A 21,711-nucleotide genomic window follows, 5' to 3' on the forward strand; every position below is an offset into this window, starting at 1 on the left:
AATCTTGCCACGTGGGGCATACCCCCTAGATACCCAACAGTAGCCCAAATTCTTTAAGCACAAATTAACTTTTGGATTGGATACATTTTTCAGCATTTATTTTAACTTTAATAATATGGTATTTATTTTAATGATTTAACTCAAATTTTCTCAATTGGCGCTTTATTAAATTTTTGTGAATTTACTTTAGGTGCGGCGCGATATTAAAGTTCAATTCAGTTTTCATATAAAAATTTCTTTTTTGTCTAAATAATAAATGAAAAAGGAAGCAGCACAGAGAAGGTTTAATAAATTTGGATGTAAATACGGATTATAAACATTGAATATTAATATCAAAAGAAAGAAAAATAATATCAAAGTAACTATTTTTTCTTCGATAGCCAGTTAACTGTCCTGGCAAATATATTTTTGATGCCTTTTAAAAAAATTTATGCCCCAATGAATTTTTAACATTTTCACACTTGATTTTGAACTTTGAAATCCATAGTCCGTTCATAAAGACTGGAATGGAGATTTCCGTTAATTCTTCTCAATTCATGATGTAATCTTTTACACGGAAGCACACGAAATAATACGGTCTAGTGGCAAAAGTATTTTGTTATTTTGCCACTAGTTCCGGGTTATCTCGGGTGCTTCCGTGAAAAAGATTACGTCATGAATATCATGAATAGCGAGGTTAAATATTTTGATGAAAATCGCCACGACGGATGGAAAATGCTAGTGATGACGCCATAACTCGAGAATTCCGAACCTCAGTTTTGACAAATCATGTTGCGTATTTTCACAAGTGTATTTCGTTCGTCGCAGGAAATTACCCCCTATTTTCATTACTGGGGGAAGATAGTGTCGTAGCCTGCAGATATTTAAATTGACTTTTATTCTAAAAGCCATTCCAGTCTAAATCGACATTCAGAGCTTAATTATACTACATAAGTAAATTGCTGAGTTTTAGTAGAGAATTGGCCTAAATCAAGCTGTGTTTGAGAAGTAACGTCGAAATCTTTTAGTGCTTTTTGCATCTAATTTTTGCGGTCGAAATAAAAATATTAGTAAAACAAAATTATAAAAAGGGGGGAATTTAGTTCCCTAAGGTATTGTATTGTATATTGGTGTCCCAGGTGACTTATGGCATGTGTCAAAATTTTCATGTTTTTGAGACATGCCATAACTTACCTCGGCTTTTTTTTAAAGACAAGCCTACATAATGTTTGCAATGAAGAGTTTCTTTGAGCTATTTACAGTATAAAATATAAAGTACTATGAAAATATATTTAAATCCTCATAAATTCATAGAACATCAAATACAAAAGAGCAGGAAAAACTGAAGAGTTTCTTTTTTAAGTTATTATACAGTTTAAAATATGAAGTAGTATCCATGAAAATATATTAAAATCTATATACGCTTAGAATATGAAAATACAAATTAAGAACAGCAGAAGCAAAGTATATGATTGAGAAAGGCAAGTCAAGGAAGCTAAATACTGGTCTATTCTCAAAGCTGGGCAAGTTACATTGGCCAAAACAGTGCCACAGAATAGCTGAAATATAGGGCAGAACAAAATAGAAAAAACAACAAATTGACACACATTCACATTCCGTTCAACAAGGAGCTTTACACTTTTAAAAGTCTCAGGTTGATTGCAACAGCGTTGTGCTGTATTTGCCGGACAAAGTTGTCGAAACTTGTGCTTGGATAGATTCTCGGGTTTCATGATTTTAGACTTTAGCTCAGTCACCTCATCATTCAGCTTATTCAATTTTTCCACTTCCTTCTCTAGGGTCACTATCCAATCTTTCATTCAATTGATGTTATCTTCCACCATTATCTCCTCCGGTTTATTTTGCTCCTTCAAGATGAAACCTACAAGACTATAAGACTACATACAAACTTGGCCATTCCTCATTGTCCGGAATGTCTATTTCGTCCTCTGTCATCCTTATTAGCACTGGTCTACCAACTACAAAGTAGGCCAGCCCTATTGTATCCGGTTTGATGGACCAAAGCTGACCAATTTTCACAAATAACCTCACTAGATTCCACTCTTCCGACTCTCCCGATCGTCCTGTGTCAAAAGACTCATGATGGTTGAATTATAAAGGACAATACTGATGACAGCCATGGAATTTTTGTTTTAGTTACAGATCTAAAGAAACAAACAAATCAACATTTAGATGAATATAAACCCGGGGGGGGGGCACTGACCTTGACAACCGACGGGGACGGGCCGCTGGAGTTTCAAAAGTCGATCCTGTCAGAAATGAAATTTGATGAAAAATAGACCCTGTCAGAAGAAAAATTCGAGGAAAAACCTACCCTATCAGATTCTACTGTGAAAAACATATACCCTGTCAGATTCTACCCTGAAAAACCTACCCTGTCAGATTCTATGTTAAAAACCAACTCTTTATACACGTTTTTCGCGTTTTTCGTAAAGTATAACGTGATATCAACATTTCCAGGCTAAAAAACTACAGCATTGCATAAACATTAAACCTCAATACCTGGAAAACCGATCAAAAGAATTGACGACGAGAGTTATGAAATTACAAAGTAAACATTATCTTTAATATTATTCAAAATCATCACTCTCTACTTCCACAAAATGTGTTTCAAAGCAAGAAAGGTCATACAATATTATAGATGTACAAGAACAAATAGAACGCTAAAGTCTCAAAAAACGTAATAATGAACGTAGATAAATTTCAGATATCCATTTCCAGGATTACCTTAGGATCACATAAGATTCCGATTCTCGCCCTAGCATTACTGGCACTTTTCCAGGATCATTCCGCTAGTTTTCCCGGGCATACCAGCAGAAAAAAGTGAATTAATCCAAGCTTGCAAATCATAAAACGCAAAAAAGAAGTAATGTTTTGATTATTTTTATAATCGGCCAACTTGTTTCATTGTTTTCAACTAGTTGGAACTAACTATCATCTGTTTTCAAGTGGCAAGTGGAATATTAAAGCAGGAATCAGAATCTTATGTGATCCTACGGTAAGGTTCTCAAAATCAGAATTGACGAAGTCTAGGTTTGAAAGGACTATTTTGCAAGTATAGGCTTTAAAACGACGCTTTTACAAAGAGGACGAGAGGATGTCAATGAGACTAATACAGAAGAGTCGAGAGTATTGTTCTGTTCTACATATAGTAATATCAAAACGACAGTTTTCAATCATAATTTGTGCAGGCAATTCATTGATATACAATGGTCTATTTATGCCAGTATCTTTAAATACTACTTTGTCACCCTTGTGTAAGATATAGTCTAGATCATAATCTTTCCAGATATTAATTTTGCGAATATTTGTCCAGCATACCAAAAAAACTGTAATTGCAGCACACTGCTTACCGACAGTATGTCCAAATATTTCATTGGCTTGATTGAAGTTACCTTGGATTGTTTTTTCAAACCTCATGTTGTCCGAATTATTCGTCTTAAATCTACCCTATTCCAATCACAAGCACAAGTCAAGTGTGTAGAAAAGTTGTTAAATCAAGGATGGATGGAAAAAAAGTAATTAAATCCAAAAAAGCTAGGAATTATTGTTTTTAAACCTTGACTAGAATTGTACAAAGTATATATATAATATTTTTCAAAACAAAAATCTCTTGACTTTGTCGAAAAATAGTTTAAAAATCCAAATCCACAAGTGTAGAGCAGTTAGGGAAACCATCCAGGATCCTGCCATTCTATAAGCCAGCAAAAACTAAATGACTCTTGTAAACTTAAGTTTCTTAACATTTTCCATCGAAAACAACCAAAAACAACGCTACTTCCCAAAGCCGGAGACCAAAACAAATTATCTTCCAAGATTATGGCGCCCTTTTGGATCTATTGTTAAGGCCATTTAAAATGGTGGAAAGAGTTGCGGAAAGACAAAGGCGCTTGCTGCGTCGAGGGTGGTAACGCCAAAACGCCCAATATGATCTTCCAACAGAAGGTCAGTTAGTTGCCGCGCGAGTTACGTCACGCACTCCACCACAGCGCATAACAAAGCGTGTTTAAATGAATATCATTAATTATAAGAATATTTTATGTGCTTACTTTCAGTAAACTTCGAGTGCTTCATTAAAGATGAAGAAGATAAGAAGATAAAAATGCGCTGGATAATTTTCATTGTAACAGTTTGATCAATCATCGCCGAAAGTTTGAAAAAGTTTTTCTGACGCAAAAGAAATTGTCAGCCAACTAAAAGCACAGTGTGCTTATACTTTACTATGTTTGCTACATCGTCTAGGCTAAAAAAAGTGCGAAAAGACACGAACGCCATTTTTTATTGAGTGACGTTAGGTTTTTTCTGATTGCGGCCGCGTACAGGAACTCGCCAAATGTTCCTAACTGTAGAGGGTTTTCAAATTGACTTCTTTGTCAATCAAAAATATATTTCAATCCACTCAAGTGGAAAATCTTTGTATCGACCTCTTTGTCAAGAATGTATTTCAATCCACTCAAGTGGATAAAGTATATTTTTGCACTGAACTTTTATATCGGTGATCAAGCAATTATTACTCACTCTTGGAGTAAATGCTCTATTACACACCTGCTCAGTCTGGCACGTAGAAAAGAAAAAAACAAAAAATATGATAAAATATTGCATACACAAACCTCAGATTCACTATAAAAAGTTATCTGAAGGGGAAACTGGACTCTGGACGACACTTTCAACCAACTCTTTCAATCTAGAGCAACACAGAGCATAAAAACCAAACGTGAACGCAAAGCTTACTGGGTAATTAGTTTGACAATTAAAATGTGTCTCTCACTTCAAGAATACTAGGGAGATAAACTTCGACAGTTTTCCATATCCTTAATATTGTTTTTATCTCAATAGTAATAAAATAGCATACGCCAAAGCTTTGGAAAGACTAGCTACTGACACTTATTCATTCTATTATCACACGCTTTCAGATCGCGCGACCGCTTTCAAAAGTTTACATCGAACCTCCCTAAAAAGCCGATTTTAAAAACATTTCCCCCATAAAGCGGGAAATATTAACAACAAAAATAATACTCCATGATGGCGAGAAGGAGCAATTTTCCCTGAAATGACTAGAAGGTACAAAATGTTATTATTGAAATTATCATCAACTATCCATTCACATTTATAAATATACTAATACTAATACTAATTAGTACTGTGCCTTAACTTTTTTTATCGAATATTTCAAGTTTCAAGAAGTCTTTCCTTTTTGAAAAATGGTTCTTTACAGGTCTGTTAAGAAGATCGATTACAGGAAGTTTGCAACGAGTGGTAGCTCTTCTGTTGATAAATATATTTCTCAACAGAAACATTTAAAATCCTTGGATATGGAAAGGGGCGGCGTTAGATTTTTGGCGAGAACTAATTTTGGCGAACCAGGATTTCTTCTAATTTTGGCGAGAACTTATTTTGGCGAATGGCAACGTAAGTCTGTTCTATTTTGCCTTATTTGAAGCTTTTTTTGTGAAATTAAGAAGTCATTTACGCAAAATACCAAAAAATTTAATTTTGGCGAGAACTTATTTTGGCGAGAACTTATTTTGGCGAATCAACGATTTTTTTTAAATTTTGGCGAGAACTTAATTTGGCGAATGACCTAAAAAATTAATTTTGGTGAGAACTAAATTTGGCGAATTTTGAGTTCGCTCGCCAATTTCGCCAAAATTAGTTCTCGCCAAAATAAGTTTTCTTAAGGTTTAAGAACTAAAGTAAAGCTATTGAGTAAAATGTAATTTTTTTTCGAGTAACAATTTCATCATAGTGGGGGGGCGTTTGGTTTTTGGAATTGCGGAAATCGACTCGTTTTTCTTCGGAGTTTTGGAATTCAGGTAAAATTCCTTCGGTATTTCGGAATTCTGAAATTGTTTCGGTATTGGAAATCCATGAGTTTTTGCTTCGAAATTTTGGTATTATAAAGTTTTTATCCCCCTTTTTCGTAATTCATACATGAAAAATCAAAATTGATGAAAAATTAGTCAAAACGAGGAAAAATACCCAAAAAAATTGGTATCGGAATTGCAAGTATTTTTTTACAGAATTTCGGAAATTTTGGCAAAATTATTCGGTATTTCGGAAATCACAAACCCCCTATGCCCCCCCCCCCCCCATTATAGTTTTAAAAGAAGTTTTTCATTTTATCGGGAAACTCTCGAGAGGTAAACTTTTGGTAAAATATAGTTGAAAGATTGACATTAGTAAATATGTAGAAATTAATAAAATTTGCCGAGGATTCCCTGAACAGCGAACAATTCAAATTCGATGTTCTGTGCTTATTCTTGCAAGGTTTTCTTATGTTTTATCAACAAAACTATCATCACACAATGAATAGATTAAAAATGTTGCATGATTTTATTCAAATTCTCTTCGACTTTTAAGTATTCCATCCCATAAGTGAAAGCAAAATAAATTAATGGCTTTCTCCCAAAGCAACAAAGCAACAGTTTGCTATCAATGATACAATACAATAGAATAGAATAGTAGAAGTGGTATCTCCATCTATATTTTTATTACCTCTATGATCTAAAGTATCTAATCATTTCAGATGGCTAAATAAATTGTTAACTGTCTAATACACGCTTTTTCATAAGAATATCGTCTTTAAGAATATCTATGTGAAATTGGCCAAATCGTAAGAATATCCGCCGCAACCGCCACAGCTGCATGGGAAAATCTTGAGAAACATTTTCAGCAAAATACTCTTTCTAAAAACTCTCTAGGGTAAGCTTCACAAAATTTGATAAGAATATAGTCATTTTGTATTTGGTTAGGAGAAAAAAATGCTTCTTTTGTTCGCGACGACTTAGATTGAAACTTTGAGGCTGAAATATATTTTTATCTCCAAATGTGCACTCAAAAGTCCCAAACTGTCAAATTGAGCACTCGTCATCATGTTTATATAAAAGTCCCGTCTAAACAAATAAGAATACGTTAAGAAGATTTCACCCTATATTTTGGCAATTTCTTAAGAATACTTGTACCTCATCTAAAGTACACTGTTGTTATAAAAAAAACGTGTACTGGTAATCTTTTTCGAAAGTAAGTAATTAATAATTCCATTACATTTTGAATGAGATTTTTAAGCACGATATATGGCATTTTATTCTGCAGTCGGAGAAAGAGGCATGATGAGTAAAAGTAACTGTATCTATGTGAGTGTTTTTCTTTTAAAGTACTGTAACATAACATTCGCCTAGGGGACATTCACGATTACCTTTTCAACGATCACAAAATCGCAATCTAAGTCAATTTCTATTATGAAAACGTTATTCGCACTGACAACAAAAAAAACTTTTATTGGGTGGATATTTTAGCAGCAGAAGTCCAAACGAGCTCCCGACATATATGGCAGTAAGAAACACAGTTTTTAATATTTTCATGATTGTACGTACTTTTAGATTCCTGATGAACACCAGAGATATGATCCGGACCTTTTCGTTATTCCAAAACATTACAGAGATAGCATCGATTACGTTTTGATACCACATGGTTTGCTTTTGGACAGGTATGGCTTTTTCAAAAAAAAATTTTTATTTTTTTAAATACAAAAGTTATAACGGGTTCGTAGTTGGCACCACTCGACACACAATTACTATTTCAGGCTCAAAGATTTTCAATGAAAATCACGCTATGCGCACTTATCACAAAATTTTAAAAACCATGCGATCTTCACGGAAGAAAATATCCCAAATCAAGCCTTCGTAATGACTGCTGGGCGGGGTGGCTATTATGAGTTTGCAGTGAGTAGCATTTTTCAATGCTCTCGGCGCATGATACTGTTAGGATGAGTGAGTAATATGTATGCTGTGTTTCCTGCAGCTGAGACGGTTCTTTTTTGATTTGTCTAGACCCTGGCTGAAAACGAAGCAGATTAAACAGCACTTTAACCGTAGATCTGGCGGGTTAAGACTTAGGGTTGTTTCAGTCGCTCCTCTGTTCTTTAAAGGGAGTTTTTATCTTTACCAACTGCAAATCTTCGCTAACACTTAAAATAATAATAATCAATATGTATGTCACAATTGTGTGCGAATAAGGAGATCCTTAAAAAGTAAAATCAGAGAAAACACGTACCATATATTGCAAAAGGAGATTGTTAAGAAAGACGACGAAAACAAAAAAACTAAAAAAAGAACTGACCAAAAACCGCAAAGTCATCAACAATGACATCGAAAAAATCATAACAGAAAAGATGACCCACTTTGAAGCCAAAACAAGGAAACGATAAAAGAAGAGATGTACAACAGACAAAAGATTTTATGAAAGAGTCATCACGTATAACCTACGCTGAAACCAAAGTACACAAGGAGAGAAAAAAGAGATATCGAATCAAGAAAAAGAAACATCATGGACTCCCTGAACAAATTGAAGAAACGAAAGAAGAAGATCAAGAAAAGGACACAAAGAAGATTGAGGATCTACTCAAAGATATCAAACCAACGCATCAACATCGTATTTGGTTTGAATGCCGAAAATGGGCCGAGGAAAACGCATCCGATAAAGGTGACTTTACAAAGTGAAGAAGAAAAAGAAAGAATCAAGGGCAACCTAAACAAGTTGAAGTGGCTTGCTTGAATATCATCTAAACATCACCGATGATTTCATCATCAATGAAAGAAGAAAAATCAAAGAGATGTGCGAAAAAGCTAAGAAATGGAACTTTGAATGTGATGGTGATTTCATTTGGCGTGAGAGAGGACGTCCCAGAACAAATAATCTTCGCTTAATAAAAGCTAACAAAAACTTTGCCAATCAAAAGCTGTCAATATCTACAATCAGTGCCATAACATATTGGCACTTTTGGCTAATTTACCATTTTTCGAAAATTGAATTTCGAGCGAGAATGTCAATTTCGGGCCTTCAACTTGATTTCAACGATTATTTCGATCTGGGAGGGATTTATTAGTTTCTAGGCTATATTTCAAGCCCTACTGGACCATTTTTGAACTTTTGGATCCTCAGATCCTAAGGTAGTAAGTTTTAAGTCTAGCGTTAAAACTCAGAGTTAAAATTCTACCCTTCGAACCTACTTTAGAGCACTTGCAAATCGATTGTGGTTTCAAAACACCCCGGTGGGTTTCCTTTTTTTGCCAAGTATTTCGTCACCGATTGTAGCCTCAGTAGTAGCGACGATGGGTTGCCAAAAAAACATTAGCTTATTTTTAAATTGTAAAGTAGCCTTTGTTGCTACCTTTTCGTCAACATGAAATAAACTATTACATACACATGCATACATAAATACAAAGAGTAGATTCATAAACTCGCTATGACTGTATCAATAATATTGCTTCAAACCATAGAATCGAACGTCTTGCTCAAATGATCATTGAAGATTATGGTGGGCAATCTGTCACTTTATTATGTGTCTTAAAGGGTGGATTTCGATTTTGTCAAGACATTATGGCCACCGTGGAAAGGTTGAATACAAGTGCAGGTTTGTTGTCCTTTAGTTTATTACAGCCCCATGTTGTTTTTGGAATGTTGCCAGTAGCCATCTCATCTATTTACAGTTATATGACTGAAAATAGCAAGCACCGTTATATCAGAGCAGAGCTGTTTCTTGCCTTCGTCCAATGCTTGTACTATTATAGTTTTTTACGGTTTTGGAAAAAAAACAGCAAAGAACGATAAAAATAAATAACTCCTTGATTCAAACTCGAATCCAGTCCCCTAGTTTGCGTTTTTATGATTTGATAGCGCTTAAGTGATACAAGTGGCTCTAGGTGTGAGATTGATCTTGTTTCTTTATCCATTTAGAGAAAACTGTCCAGATGAATATCGATTTTATAAGAGCAAAGAGTTATTCCGTAAGTTGATAATTCATTTTTTGAGTCTTTCCATTTCAGTAATTTCATAGTCAATAGCGAGGTAGCAGGGGGGGGGTCAGGGGAGGGGCGCAGAAAGACAAAGGGTGAAAGGATGCGCCTTTGCTTTTTTACACCTTAGATTAGAATACGCAGTTTTTCAGCCAAAAAGAAAATACTCAATAATCTTCGTGCTCGCTTTGCTACCGTGATTTTTACAGAAATATTTACTTTGAATAGAGGGCGCCAAAATCCCAACTTAAAATCACCTCCCCAGTTTGGCCCAAATTTGGTCGACCCACCACGCTACTCCATAGTAGATCATCCGTTCTGCTAGTGACTACATTTTGCAGTTGAAGTAATGATTATCCTATAACTTGTACATTGATTACAAACCACACCCCGTTCTACAGACCCGCAGGGACTACACTGGAAAATTTGGCTAAAATTTCGCCCCCGTTAGAGAAAATATTATATTTCCAATTTCAGCCTCACTAGAAAATTTACCATTTGAAATTCAAGAGAAATTGTTGTGTACTCCACTATCATCCCATACTTGACTATTTGAGTTGGAAATGATTTAGAAATTATCAGCCCCAGTGGGAAAGAGTTTCATCGGGGTTGCGACTGCGATCGCATCTGTCTCAGACAGAGGTGTCAAATCAGAAGCTTACTCTTAGGTGCCAAATAAACGCCCCCCCCCGCTTGTTAATGTTTCGAAAATTCTCCAACCCCCCCCCCCCGACCTTATTAGGACCCCCCGTTTATTAATTTTTAAGAATATTTTCAGTTAGCAAGAAGAAGTCGCCTTATTTTAACATATATTTACCTTATTTTTGGCCTTTCAGAAGTACAATCTCCAACCCTCCCGGCAATTAGGTCCCCCCTGTTTATCAAAATTTCAAAAAAATAAGAGTAAAACTATTTTCATTTTACTTTGCTTTTCTATAGAACAATCAACAAGGAGAAATACAACTTTCAACTCATGGACCAGCTCTAGATTTACTAAACAAGGTTGGGAAACTTGAGTTATTCACGTATGAGTGGAGGTCTGCCTAAGCTGATTTTAATGGGGGTGGAATCTTTTTTAGCTCTTTGAAATCTCTAAACTGTAACAAACTCCAAAACAAAACTGCCCTTCTTATATGCTCCTATTAAATCAAAAATTATATTTCTTATCTCTTAGAATGTATTGGTTGTCGAGGTTAGTTGATGTTTTTCACCACATCAAATCAAAAGCTACCAAACATTTCCATTTTAGGTTATCACCTAGAAGTTAGGTGAAAAGTGAGATAGTTTTAAACATCCCTTTCTCTATGACCAGTGAGAATCTTTAAGCCAGTCAAGATAGAATGAAACAACTGAATATGAATGTCAATTTTCTCAGCTTGGTCATTTTTGACTAATTTTTTGTTGGGGGGAGAGCTTCCACTGGGTCTATAACTTATATTTTGGCTATGGTTTATTTCTCGCTCACCAAAAGTCCAAAACTCAAATTAAGATGTAAAGCCACAGTATATATTCAGCTCTCCTAGTAGCCGTATATTAAAAATAGACAAATCTTTATTCATTAGTAATACATGTGTGTCAAAAAACTTCTTCTTACGTATACTAGGATTGCATAGACTCTGGCAGAACCATGAAGTTACTGTTGGCAAAATTATCGGATGAAAAACCTAAATCGTTGAAAACAATATGGTAAGATAAGACATTTTCGAGCTTGTTATCAACAAACATTGCTCATTGAAGATTGTATACAATTGAACGAACACTAAAAGCAATAAGTGTCAAAATTTTAAAAAAGACTCGTAATGAAAGCTTTACCAAATCGTCTTTACCAAAGTTGAGAGTTTTTTATATGAATTGTAGTAGTAATTTCTTTTATGAGTACCAATTTTACATTAACACTCCTGTCTCATAGCCCTGTTGAAACGTTTTCCCACAGCGGGGATAAAAATTTATTCCGAAATCCCAATCATCTTTTCCAAGCTTAAAAAATCCAGTGGGGATGGTTCTAAAATTGAATTTTGAAGGGGTTGTAATCAATTAAAGTCAATTTTCCAGTGCGGCTGAAATGTTGGCCACATTTTCCGGTGGGACTGGGGTTCAAGCGGGTCTGTGACACAGGTACATTAGAACACGATACTAAAATTTTAACCTCTAAGAACAAATTGAGAATAGCCTGAATCTTGAATTTCTAGAATATGAGAAAATGCATGTTGATATCAGAATATTAAGAACGCGTTACATTGACGAGCATTTAAGCCGTTGATTTCAGATCCGAACGAAGGGGCTAGATTTGAAACTCTTTGATTGGAAAGCCACTTATTTCCCATCCAAAACACAAACACTAGATTGAAAGTATGACCTAGCGCCAGATTCCGAAAATAAAGGATCCGATTCAGTCCATCTTTATAAACACGGCACAAATCTTAGAATACTGATATAATCTGATAAAAAATCTGATAGAATACGAAATATAGCATCCCAGCTGGCACACAACGTTGTTTTAACGTTCAAATAACGTTATTTTGACGTTGTGAATGTCAAATGGACGTTGTTTTGACGTTGTGTGCCGGCTGGGTATATTTTACTTGAGATCACTTCGTCTGTTACTTCAAGATTTTTGATGTCAGAATGAATCTTTTCGGACTTTCTTTTGTTTTATGGCACGGATCTTAAGCCTTCAATTTGTTTTGCTTAATGATTTAAGATTCCTTTCTAACCCCTTCGAGGTTTTGATTTGATGATTTGAGTCTGTATTGGTCTAACCATGTTAAATCAGCTTTAGCCGAATTCCTTATTGATTTCTTTAGTCTGGTTTTGAAACGTAATAAGAAGAATACAACTGGATACCGACCTGACTGTAAGTATACCATGCTTAACAATGGTGACATTTCTAATGGACACTATGTATACCTTTTACCCTGATATTCGAGTTTCCTATCTGGCTGCTGAAAGGTTCTAAAACGAATATAAATCACAGTACGAAAATTTTGCCCTAGAAAATTATAAGAAGTCATATCTTCTTCTTAATTGGCTTAACTATAAGAAGAATCTTCACATAAAAATAGTCTTTTTGATCAACCTTTGTATTTTGTTTAGACTTAGGGTTTGATATTCCTGATACTTGGATCACCGGCTATGGTGGATTTGTAAGTTTCGATATTTTTTGCGAAAACTATGATCATTTACTTTTAAATATTTTAAAGGGACATAAAAGAAGTGAAATGTAAACATTGCGCGAACCACGTGTCATTAAAGAGAAATATTAAAATCACGTGTCCAAAACAAACTTGTAAAACAATTGAAACAATCCAAATCAGTCATATTTGTTTTTATTTTTTATATTGACGTGACATTTGTTTTCATTTTCTATCCCGCTGCATACGGTTTATTTATAAATTTCGAAAGTACTTATGTCCCTTTAAATAAAGATTTTAAATAAAGATTCTAACCCAAAGACAATGGACCAAAAAAAGAAGGACACTTTACTCTTACCGGAGCTTTGAATCATTGAAATATTGTGGAATAATTTTGTCTCAATCGATAAAAAATCTCCCCCTCCTTCGCGCATGACCTAATGAGTCGGTTTTTTTTTTTGAAAAATCCATTTTATCGAATGGGACAAAATTATGAAGATTTATATTTATATATATAAACCCTGTTCCGCTCTTTTCTATTCTCCAAAACTAGATATTTGAAAAAACTTTACTGTAGGAAAGGCAAAGAACGGTTTAAAATAATTGCCTCAAACCACATGTTTACTCAGAATCTTGGAACACTGTCTAATTACTGAAACACTTTTGATTAATGAAACATTTTGGATTTCCATGTTGTTTCTGATACTCTTGCTAAAGCAATCTCGTACCCAGAGCCAGTTGTTTCCATTTTTATTTAACTGATGGACGTGATACTGATAGCAATCCTTCCGTGAACGCTATCAGAATCATCAAAAAGCGGAACTGAGGGACTGGGTAAAAGAGCAGTTTGTTGCTTAAATGACTTTGATTTTATTCTATCTTAGGATTACAACGAATACTTCAGAGATCTCAATGTAAGATCTTTATATACCTTATATAGTTTGGAACCAAGAATCTAAGTTGACGCCGGGGGTGCACTCACTGGGCAAAAAGTGACCGACAATGTGGGCTTCTCTGATAAGGGTCAACAAGAAAGGTCATACATGTGCACTGCAAAGGCGTCAAAGGAGATAACGAAATTTTTGAGAGTCAAATAATTATTTTGCTTTTGAACAGAAGATTTCCAAAAAAAGTAAAATTCAAAGTAAAAGTTGATTTTCAAGTCTGCCCGAATTTAGCCGAATATTAGGCACTTTCCGCAATCACAACTAGTACGACAACGAGAACGTGAAAACATTAAATTCATACCTTTGAGCTGTCAAAACTTGTCAAAACTCTGAGTAAACCCCAATTAGTCGTTTTCTCTTCTCGTGCCCGACGGCAAATCACTCATTTTGGCGTTGTCAGACAACGTGAGATTTCTAACATAAAAATCAACATCAAGCAAAAAGTAAAAAAATTTTGAAAATTATATTTCAGAATCTTTAAACTTCTTATCATTTTTTAGCTTTTTTCCTTGGGCTAGAAGTGTAAGTTTTAAGTATTGAATTTTTTAAATCCTGATTTTTAATTTGTTCAGTTTGTTTATCTCGTTACTAATAACATTACAAAATAATTCTGACCATTACAGTATTTTTAGTTTGCATTGAAAAAGAAAAGCTTCGAGATTTTCGCTACTTTAAAAAAATGATAGACGTTGTTGTTGTGAAAAATAATTGCAGAATCAAAAATGAGCCACAACGGCAACTTCTCTATTTTTTCACACCTATATGTTATATCACAAGTTTTGCCGTTGTCGTTGCCGTTCTCGTTGTGACTGCGGAAAGTCTCTATTTATCCGCTGACACGACGATTTCCAATTCGAAGAATGGTAATAGTTAGTAGTTATAATTATCTTTTTTTCTTTATTATAGCATGTCATTGTTTTGAATGCACATGGCAGACAGAAGTATGATACTTCTAAAACATCTCAAGAAGGATAACCACACTTTAGAAATCAGAGTAAAGACACATACAAACTAGAGAGAGCAGAGAGCATACAGATGAAAATAGAGAAAAGGCGCGTCAGGAATGAGCTCTTTGGTACCTGATCACAAATGAATGATTAGATATAATTTTTTAACTTTAAAAATTTTATCGGAATAAAGATATTATATATATAGAAAGTTTTCATGTTAAGAAACAAAAGGGCCGAATTAAATTTTTGACAAAACTTTTTTGTAAAGTAAATGAAGAAGGAGGCATATAATACCTTTTTAGCCATGGGTCCAATACGCACTTCTCACGCACGATGAACCAACAGCATTGCAGGCTTGGAAAATAATGAAATAATCAAATCCTCACTGCAAAATATTATGTTATTTTTCCATCCCACTGAATGTTCTGACTTGAAAGCAATGGATTCAAATCCCCAGCCATAAAAAACATAGGAATATCAATCCCCGTTGAGTTTCATCCGAGCAACGACTTAATAAAATAGATACACGTTTTTTTTTTATAAGGAACACGTTTATAAGGAACTCGAGGCTGAAAATGGTTCAAAAAATAAGGAATTGTTAAGGAACTGCTCAGGCTGAGAATAAGTGGATTTGAAAATAATGTACCTTATTGGGACTAATTTGACCAAATTTTGATCTTTCAAGGGGCAAAAAGTTCAAAATTTCCTATGTAGTAAGGAACTCGATAAGGAACTTTGAGACTGAAATTCTCTGTAAAAATAAGGAACTCCAGGCTCAGAGCAAAGTTAAGGTTCCTTATAAAAAAAAAACGTGTAGACCAAGAACTTCATACAATGGCTCTTAGAAATCTTTTGTTTTCTATTCAATTTGTATTCTTTCATCTTGCCGTCTTTCCGCCGTCCGCGTAAGTCATATTACAAAGAAATTAGACTTTTTACAAGCATCTTTAAATGGTGTAAAATCAATTATTTCTACTGACCATAAACATAATTTTCGATATTTTTAGCTTACGTCAGATCGCATTTTTAATCATCTTTCTCACAAGATATTTTTCAATATTTTTCGACAACACTGTTGCGCTTTTCAGCGCATTTTCTTTAAGAACATAAATATTTTTGAAAGCCTCTAACTAAGAAAATAAACGTGCTTTCATGGTGCGTTCTTAAGATAGAAAACACAAACACTATCCAAATACAAATGTTATAATTTTAACAATGTTTACTAATTTTTAAGCCTAAAAGTTTGACTTGAAATTAAGAACATATTCACAAAATTTAGGTCATGTGATCAATATCAACCATTATTATCCGACGCTCTTAAAAAAATGCTTTTGCACGCGGAATGACATTTTAATGATGCAAAAAATCATTAAATTTTTTATCATTCTTACGCGGATCATTTCAATAGGATACCGGGCTATCTATTTCATTAAGTCGTTGCATGACCAGAGGAATGTAAAGAGATGGAATACAGCTTTTCTGATTACTCAAAGTTCAACGATCACTTCTATTGAAAATTCTATTGTAAAAGCGTTGATTAGGTCATTAAATGAAAGTCCAGAAAAGACGGCTCGCCATACAGATTGGACGGTTTCTACATGATTTGACGATAAAAATGAAAATTTGTTTTTCCTTTTCCGCCGATTTCTTGTTCAATTTTTAAGAATAAGGAGTAATTTTTTTACCAATGTATAGCAAAAGAAATTCTTAACGCAATGATATTAAATTGATTCTTGTAAAACTGTCAGAAATCGAGTAAAATCAAGATAAAATTTTAATTTTCTCGAGCTCTAGCTTTCCATATTATGGTGCACGAGAAGAGAAAACGGTTAATTGGGGTTTACTCTGTTTTGACAGCTCAAAGGTGTGAATTTGATGTTTTCATTTTGCGGTTGCAGTTACAGTTGCCGTTATGACTGCGGAAACTACCAATGTGCAAAAACGACCATACAGTACAGAGAAAATCTTGTAAAATTTGAGCTAATTCGATCGAAAAATCGACCCTTTGACTTTAGTTAGAGCCTTACGCTACGGTGTATTTTTTTCTTGAAACCTATTTATCATTTTCAGGCAAAATATGGTCAGATTCTCGAAATTTTACACCTTTAGAGTGCGATTTCTCTCATTATGCTGATTTCGTTCGACCCTTACAATGTACTTTGGGAAGTTTCAAAAATATACCCTGAAGGACTGCACGTATGGTAGGTCATTTACTAGTGCCCCCCCCCCACCGGTTGACCACACCGTCTCTCTTTTCCCGCCATTTTATTCTATCGGGCGTGCCACGGGCGTTTCATTCATAGATCAGATTGTGGAGCAATAGAATTGTAAATTACAGACCCAGTAAATATACATTTTTGACATTTTAGTGTTTCAAAAAAATGCATAAAATTTTCTTGAAAAAAATATCCAAATACTCAAAAACATAAATTTATTTATTAACAATAATCCTTTTATGGTTTAAAAACTAGTGACTAAAAAATAAACTTTTCATTCTGAGATGAAGTGTTGAACACAATTTTTTGTTTTCAATATTTTACAGACCTGCTGTATCCTGTACTGACTTATCGACAGGCGTGTACTGTTTCCAAGCGGAAGCCACTTTTACGGTATGACGGTATTGGGTCTTTTTACCCCCGGTAAATCGGTATTACAAGAAAAAAACGACGGGATTACGGTATTGCATTTTCTACCGGTATCGGTAAATTGCCTGTTTTTTTGTCGGTATTTCGATATTTTTATCAATAAAAAACGGTATTTCGGTATATAACTATTTTCCTTTTAGTTCCTTCATGAGTTTCATGCAGAAAAAATTTCAAAAAAGATAAGTCTATTCCGCTATTTTAACCAGTAAAATTTTCTTGCTCGCTTCGTTCGCACAATCTTGGATGATAAGCCAAACTTTACGATATCTAGACAAATATTTTCGTTATTTTTCTGCGGGCGCATTTTTTAATGACAACTTTTGTGATGAAAATACTGCATCCAACGAAAGAGTCTAGATAAAATTTTCTCCGTCAGCACTAAATGATATGGTCGTCTCTCTGTATTCACTTATATTGCTACTACAATACAATACACTGATACTGCAGTAACTTAGAGACAGTAAAGGCGGTATTTAATCCTTCAATGATTAGTAAAAGTAGGTAGTTCTAAAAACATCTTGTGCAGCATCGAACGATTAAAAAATAATTCACATCATGATGCACATGATCTCGCATGATGCGTTTTCAGGCAATCTAGACATTCTAAATTTTAAATTTTTTCTTGGGCGAGACTCTTGGAACGCCGCACCGGGTACGGCAGGTACGGCGCTCGCCGTACCATATTTTTGCCAACAAATGGTCAGTGTTAAATAAATTCAAAAATTGTGTGACCAAACAAGGCATACTTCACTTGGCTAACAATAGCGTATTAAGGCCGTTTTTCAATAACAAAGGAGAGCGAAAATTGTCGAAAAATTTTCGCGCTCCCTTCGCTCGCGTTCTTGTGTTCCATTAATTTTCATTCCTCCGATAGGGGGGTTTAACTTTAGAATTCGCCTCCTCTATTTGCACCACAGCACCACCTCTATGAAGCCTGTATTGAAGTCTACGGCTTCTCACACCATGATTGGCCCAGACCTCGATTTTAAAGTAATTCTCAATATAAAAGACATCTTACGGGTCTGCTAGGAAGAAATTATTGGGGGAAAGGCTTAATTTTGCATTTGCCTCCCGTAACAAGCAAGTAACTTTATGAAAGCTCAAATAGCTGTAAAAGAGGCCTTATAAAGTCGACGAAACGCGAGAATAAGGTCACAAAACTAGCAAAAAACTTTATATATTGGCGAAAATGTTTGGTATAAGAATAGGTCAATCTGTTTAAAAGAGACCATAAAAAAAAAGTTAAATTTAGCCCAATAAGGTCACAATCTCTAACCAAAGATGTAAAAGCAAAATTGGTGCGTGAAAGTGAAAATGGTTTTTTTCGCGCGTGAATACGTGAATTGGAAAAAATTTGTGCGTGGATACCTGAATTGAGGTTTGACTGGGGGCCTTATAAAGTATAAGACTTGTTTGTACAGTTTCTAATTTGTTACTACACAATAGATTTGATAACTGAAAAGGTTCGAAAAAAAACATAAAAATAATATCGGTATCGGTATTAGGCTTCCTTCACCGACGGTATTACGGTATTTGACCCAAAATTTTGTCGGTATGACGGTATTTAAGACCCCTGAAACCCCCCCCTTGGGCCATTCCAGAAGAAAAAAAATTACCCCCTAATGGATGACATCAATTTCTGAAATAAATTTTGGCACGGAATTCCAGGCAAAATTTAAAGAGAAAGTATCGGAATTCCATGAATTTTACTTTATTTTGCATTAAAGTATTGGAATTCCATGATTTTTTTAGGTTACAGTAACGGAATTCCACGGTTTTGATAGGTATTTTGTAAATTTGTTACGGAAATTCCAGAGCAATTTGCTACGGAAATTCCATGTCATCCATTGGGGGGTAACGAATAAAAACTGGAATGGCCCATTCACCTGTCCACTGAAGTCAAGGGTGGAAATGAAGCAAAGTCCACGCCAAATTGTTATTTGTTTAAACTGAGGTCAAGCCGAAAAAATTTCTGCTTGCGGGAATTGCACGGAGGGTTTTGAGGGGTGATTTAAGCCCTCAAACGAGTCTGTCTAGGGCTGAGCCCTGGCTGTTGGTGGTGGCTTCTTCATAAAAAGACAAAAGACATATCTGGACTTATATTTTTCGTATACTTTCCAGTCTCTTTTGTTTGTAGTTTTTCTAACATCCCTAGTTCTATGTGAGTTATTTTCTATGTTTTCTAATTGACTGTGAATGATGACTTACCGAAAGATCGCCACCGGTGGGATTCGAACCCACCAAATCCAAAGTATATACTATACCACCGTTTGGCGGAAACCAAATGCCTTATCCACTGCGCCATGGATTCATTCAGACCAGACTATATTAAGAGAAAATCACAAAAGAGTGTTTTTTTCTTAGCAGCAGCTCCAACCCTCCAATTCCTAGCCAATCTGATATGTAACCACACCCAAACCACACCCATACCCAACCCTACCAGGTCATCTGCAGGTCCTGACACTATTCCCGCGTGCCATGTTTGAAAAATAGATATATGTCTTTTGCTTTTATGAAGAAGCCTTCACCCTGGCTGTTGGGGGTACAGGGGTTGGTGGAAGCCCCTTCCCGAAAGCCCTTGGGAATTTGGTCATCTCACGCCTAAAAGTTGCTCAAAAAAGCTTTATATTCTATTTGATTTGAACTCTATGTTGTTATATGGCAGTTGAGAGGGAGAGGCAGAGAGCAGGAGGTGGATGTGCTTAAACCTGGCATAATGAAATTGGGCGTTACACAAATACACCAAAAGTAATTATTGTAGATTTGTCTATTATTGTCACCCTTCCTTTAAACTCGACATAGCTGTAGGCTGGTTTCAGACGGTGTCAATCAAACAACTTCAAACAAAAATTGCAATCAAACCAATTGTACATAATCAAACGCGATCGAATAATTGCGATTCGATTGCCAAACGTAATCAGTGTCAATCAAACAGCCAATTCCTGGTTTTTCTCAATTGCTCCGGCAAATATCCTACCTGCCCTGTACAAGTAAATTGTCTTCCTGGCACTTTTTTAAAAAACAGCTGAATCTTTCCCGCCCGCATGTATTTTTGTAGATTATATATACATCAAATATTTTTGGGATTATTATATGTAATGTCAATATAGCTAGACCTTTGTTGTAAATTTGTCAAACTAATTTCCATAATGTCAGTATAGCTAGACCTTTGTTTTAAACTTATCAACAGCCCTGTGAATTCAAACAAAATGATATCGGCACTTAAGTACCGACCAAAACCGGCCGTAGGGTGGCAAAATTTTGCCGACCTAGAGGTCATTGTAGGTCGGCAAAGCCGTCCTAAGTAGCTTGTTTAGGTCGGCAAAGACAAAATAGGAAGAAAATTAACGAACTAACAAATTCAGCTGCTCTATAATTGTGTTATTAAGTTTTATGTTTTAAAAGAGAATGGAATGAGGCTCGATTATCATGTGTTATCAAATGATAACACATTTAGATTAACCTAGCAAATAATATTTTTCCTCTTTAGGTCGGCAAAGCCGACCCAAAACATTTCTTTTGTCGGCACGCCGACCTCGAGTGTAAATTGCGTCGGCAAATAAAAGCCGACTTAAGCTTAAGTTACGTCGGCTTTCAAGTCGGCATTGCCGAATGCCGACCTGGATTCACAGGGCTGTATCAAACTTAATCAAACTCCGATTTCCCCAAAAATAAATTTAAGCACTTAGATAGAGTTTGATCGGGTTCAATCGGTTTGAAAAAGAATTGAGCTAGATCATTTCAGTTGATTAGCTCTGGAAAGTTTGATATGTTTGAATTGCTTGGAAAACTTTCTTAAAAACATTTCATACACAAAAAAATTGTGGAATGCTCAGAACAGCAGAAACAGCTGAGAATTTGGATAGAATTGCAGAAGTTAAGTTGATTGTTTAGAGATTGAAAATTTGTCAAGAAGATCGGAATTCACCAAAAAATCTGTCTGAATTTCTGAAATGGCACCAAAGAGTCCAAAATATTTGGTTGTGGATAGCGGTGTCAAGTTTCAAAAAGTCAAGTTGGTACCAAAATGAGGGGTTAGTCCCCTATTTTTGAAAATAAGGGAGTTAATGTTGATACCAAAATGAGAAATTGGTCTCCTTTTTATATTATCCAGATATGGTGTCAACTGACCAACTTCAATCCATAATCACTCTAACTGATGAAACCTAACGAATAATTGTGATTCGCTTGTATTTGATAGTCCAACGTAATCAAATCACAATTGAATGGTTTATTCCCGGGTA

At 35.1% G+C, this 21,711-nt stretch overlaps 1 protein-coding gene across 1 annotated transcript; it reads left to right on the forward strand.

Moving 5' to 3' along the window:
* The first annotated feature begins 4,999 nt into the window (after positions 1-4,999).
* On the forward strand, positions 5,000-14,979 carry LOC136816058 (hypoxanthine-guanine phosphoribosyltransferase-like). The gene is made up of 12 exons (XM_067072489.1): positions 5,000-5,061; positions 7,093-7,133; positions 7,380-7,486; positions 9,279-9,412; positions 9,736-9,785; positions 10,734-10,796; positions 10,969-10,986; positions 11,398-11,480; positions 12,599-12,648; positions 12,888-12,937; positions 13,810-13,839; positions 14,779-14,979. Exons 2-12 carry the CDS (start codon positions 7,107-7,109, stop codon positions 14,845-14,847), a joined length of 681 nt encoding a protein of 226 aa, XP_066928590.1. The 5' UTR covers positions 5,000-5,061; positions 7,093-7,106; the 3' UTR covers positions 14,848-14,979.
* Positions 14,980-21,711: the final 6,732 nt, after the last annotated feature.

This window comes from Clytia hemisphaerica, unplaced genomic scaffold, assembly GCF_902728285.1.
Source record: "Clytia hemisphaerica strain Z4C2 unplaced genomic scaffold, Clytia hemisphaerica genome assembly, whole genome shotgun sequence".
NCBI classification, from domain to species: domain Eukaryota; kingdom Metazoa; phylum Cnidaria; class Hydrozoa; order Leptothecata; family Clytiidae; genus Clytia; species Clytia hemisphaerica.

Excerpts from the sequence above, each read along its gene's own strand:
- LOC136816058 (XM_067072489.1), top strand. The coding sequence starts at position 7,107 with ATGATGAGTAAAAGTAACTGTATCTAT. Across the intron at positions 12,649-12,887 it reads AACTGGATACCGACCTGACT|ACTTAGGGTTTGATATTCCT; the intron begins GTAAGTATACCA and ends TATTTTGTTTAG. Across the intron at positions 13,840-14,778 it reads AATACTTCAGAGATCTCAAT|CATGTCATTGTTTTGAATGC; the intron begins GTAAGATCTTTA and ends TCTTTATTATAG.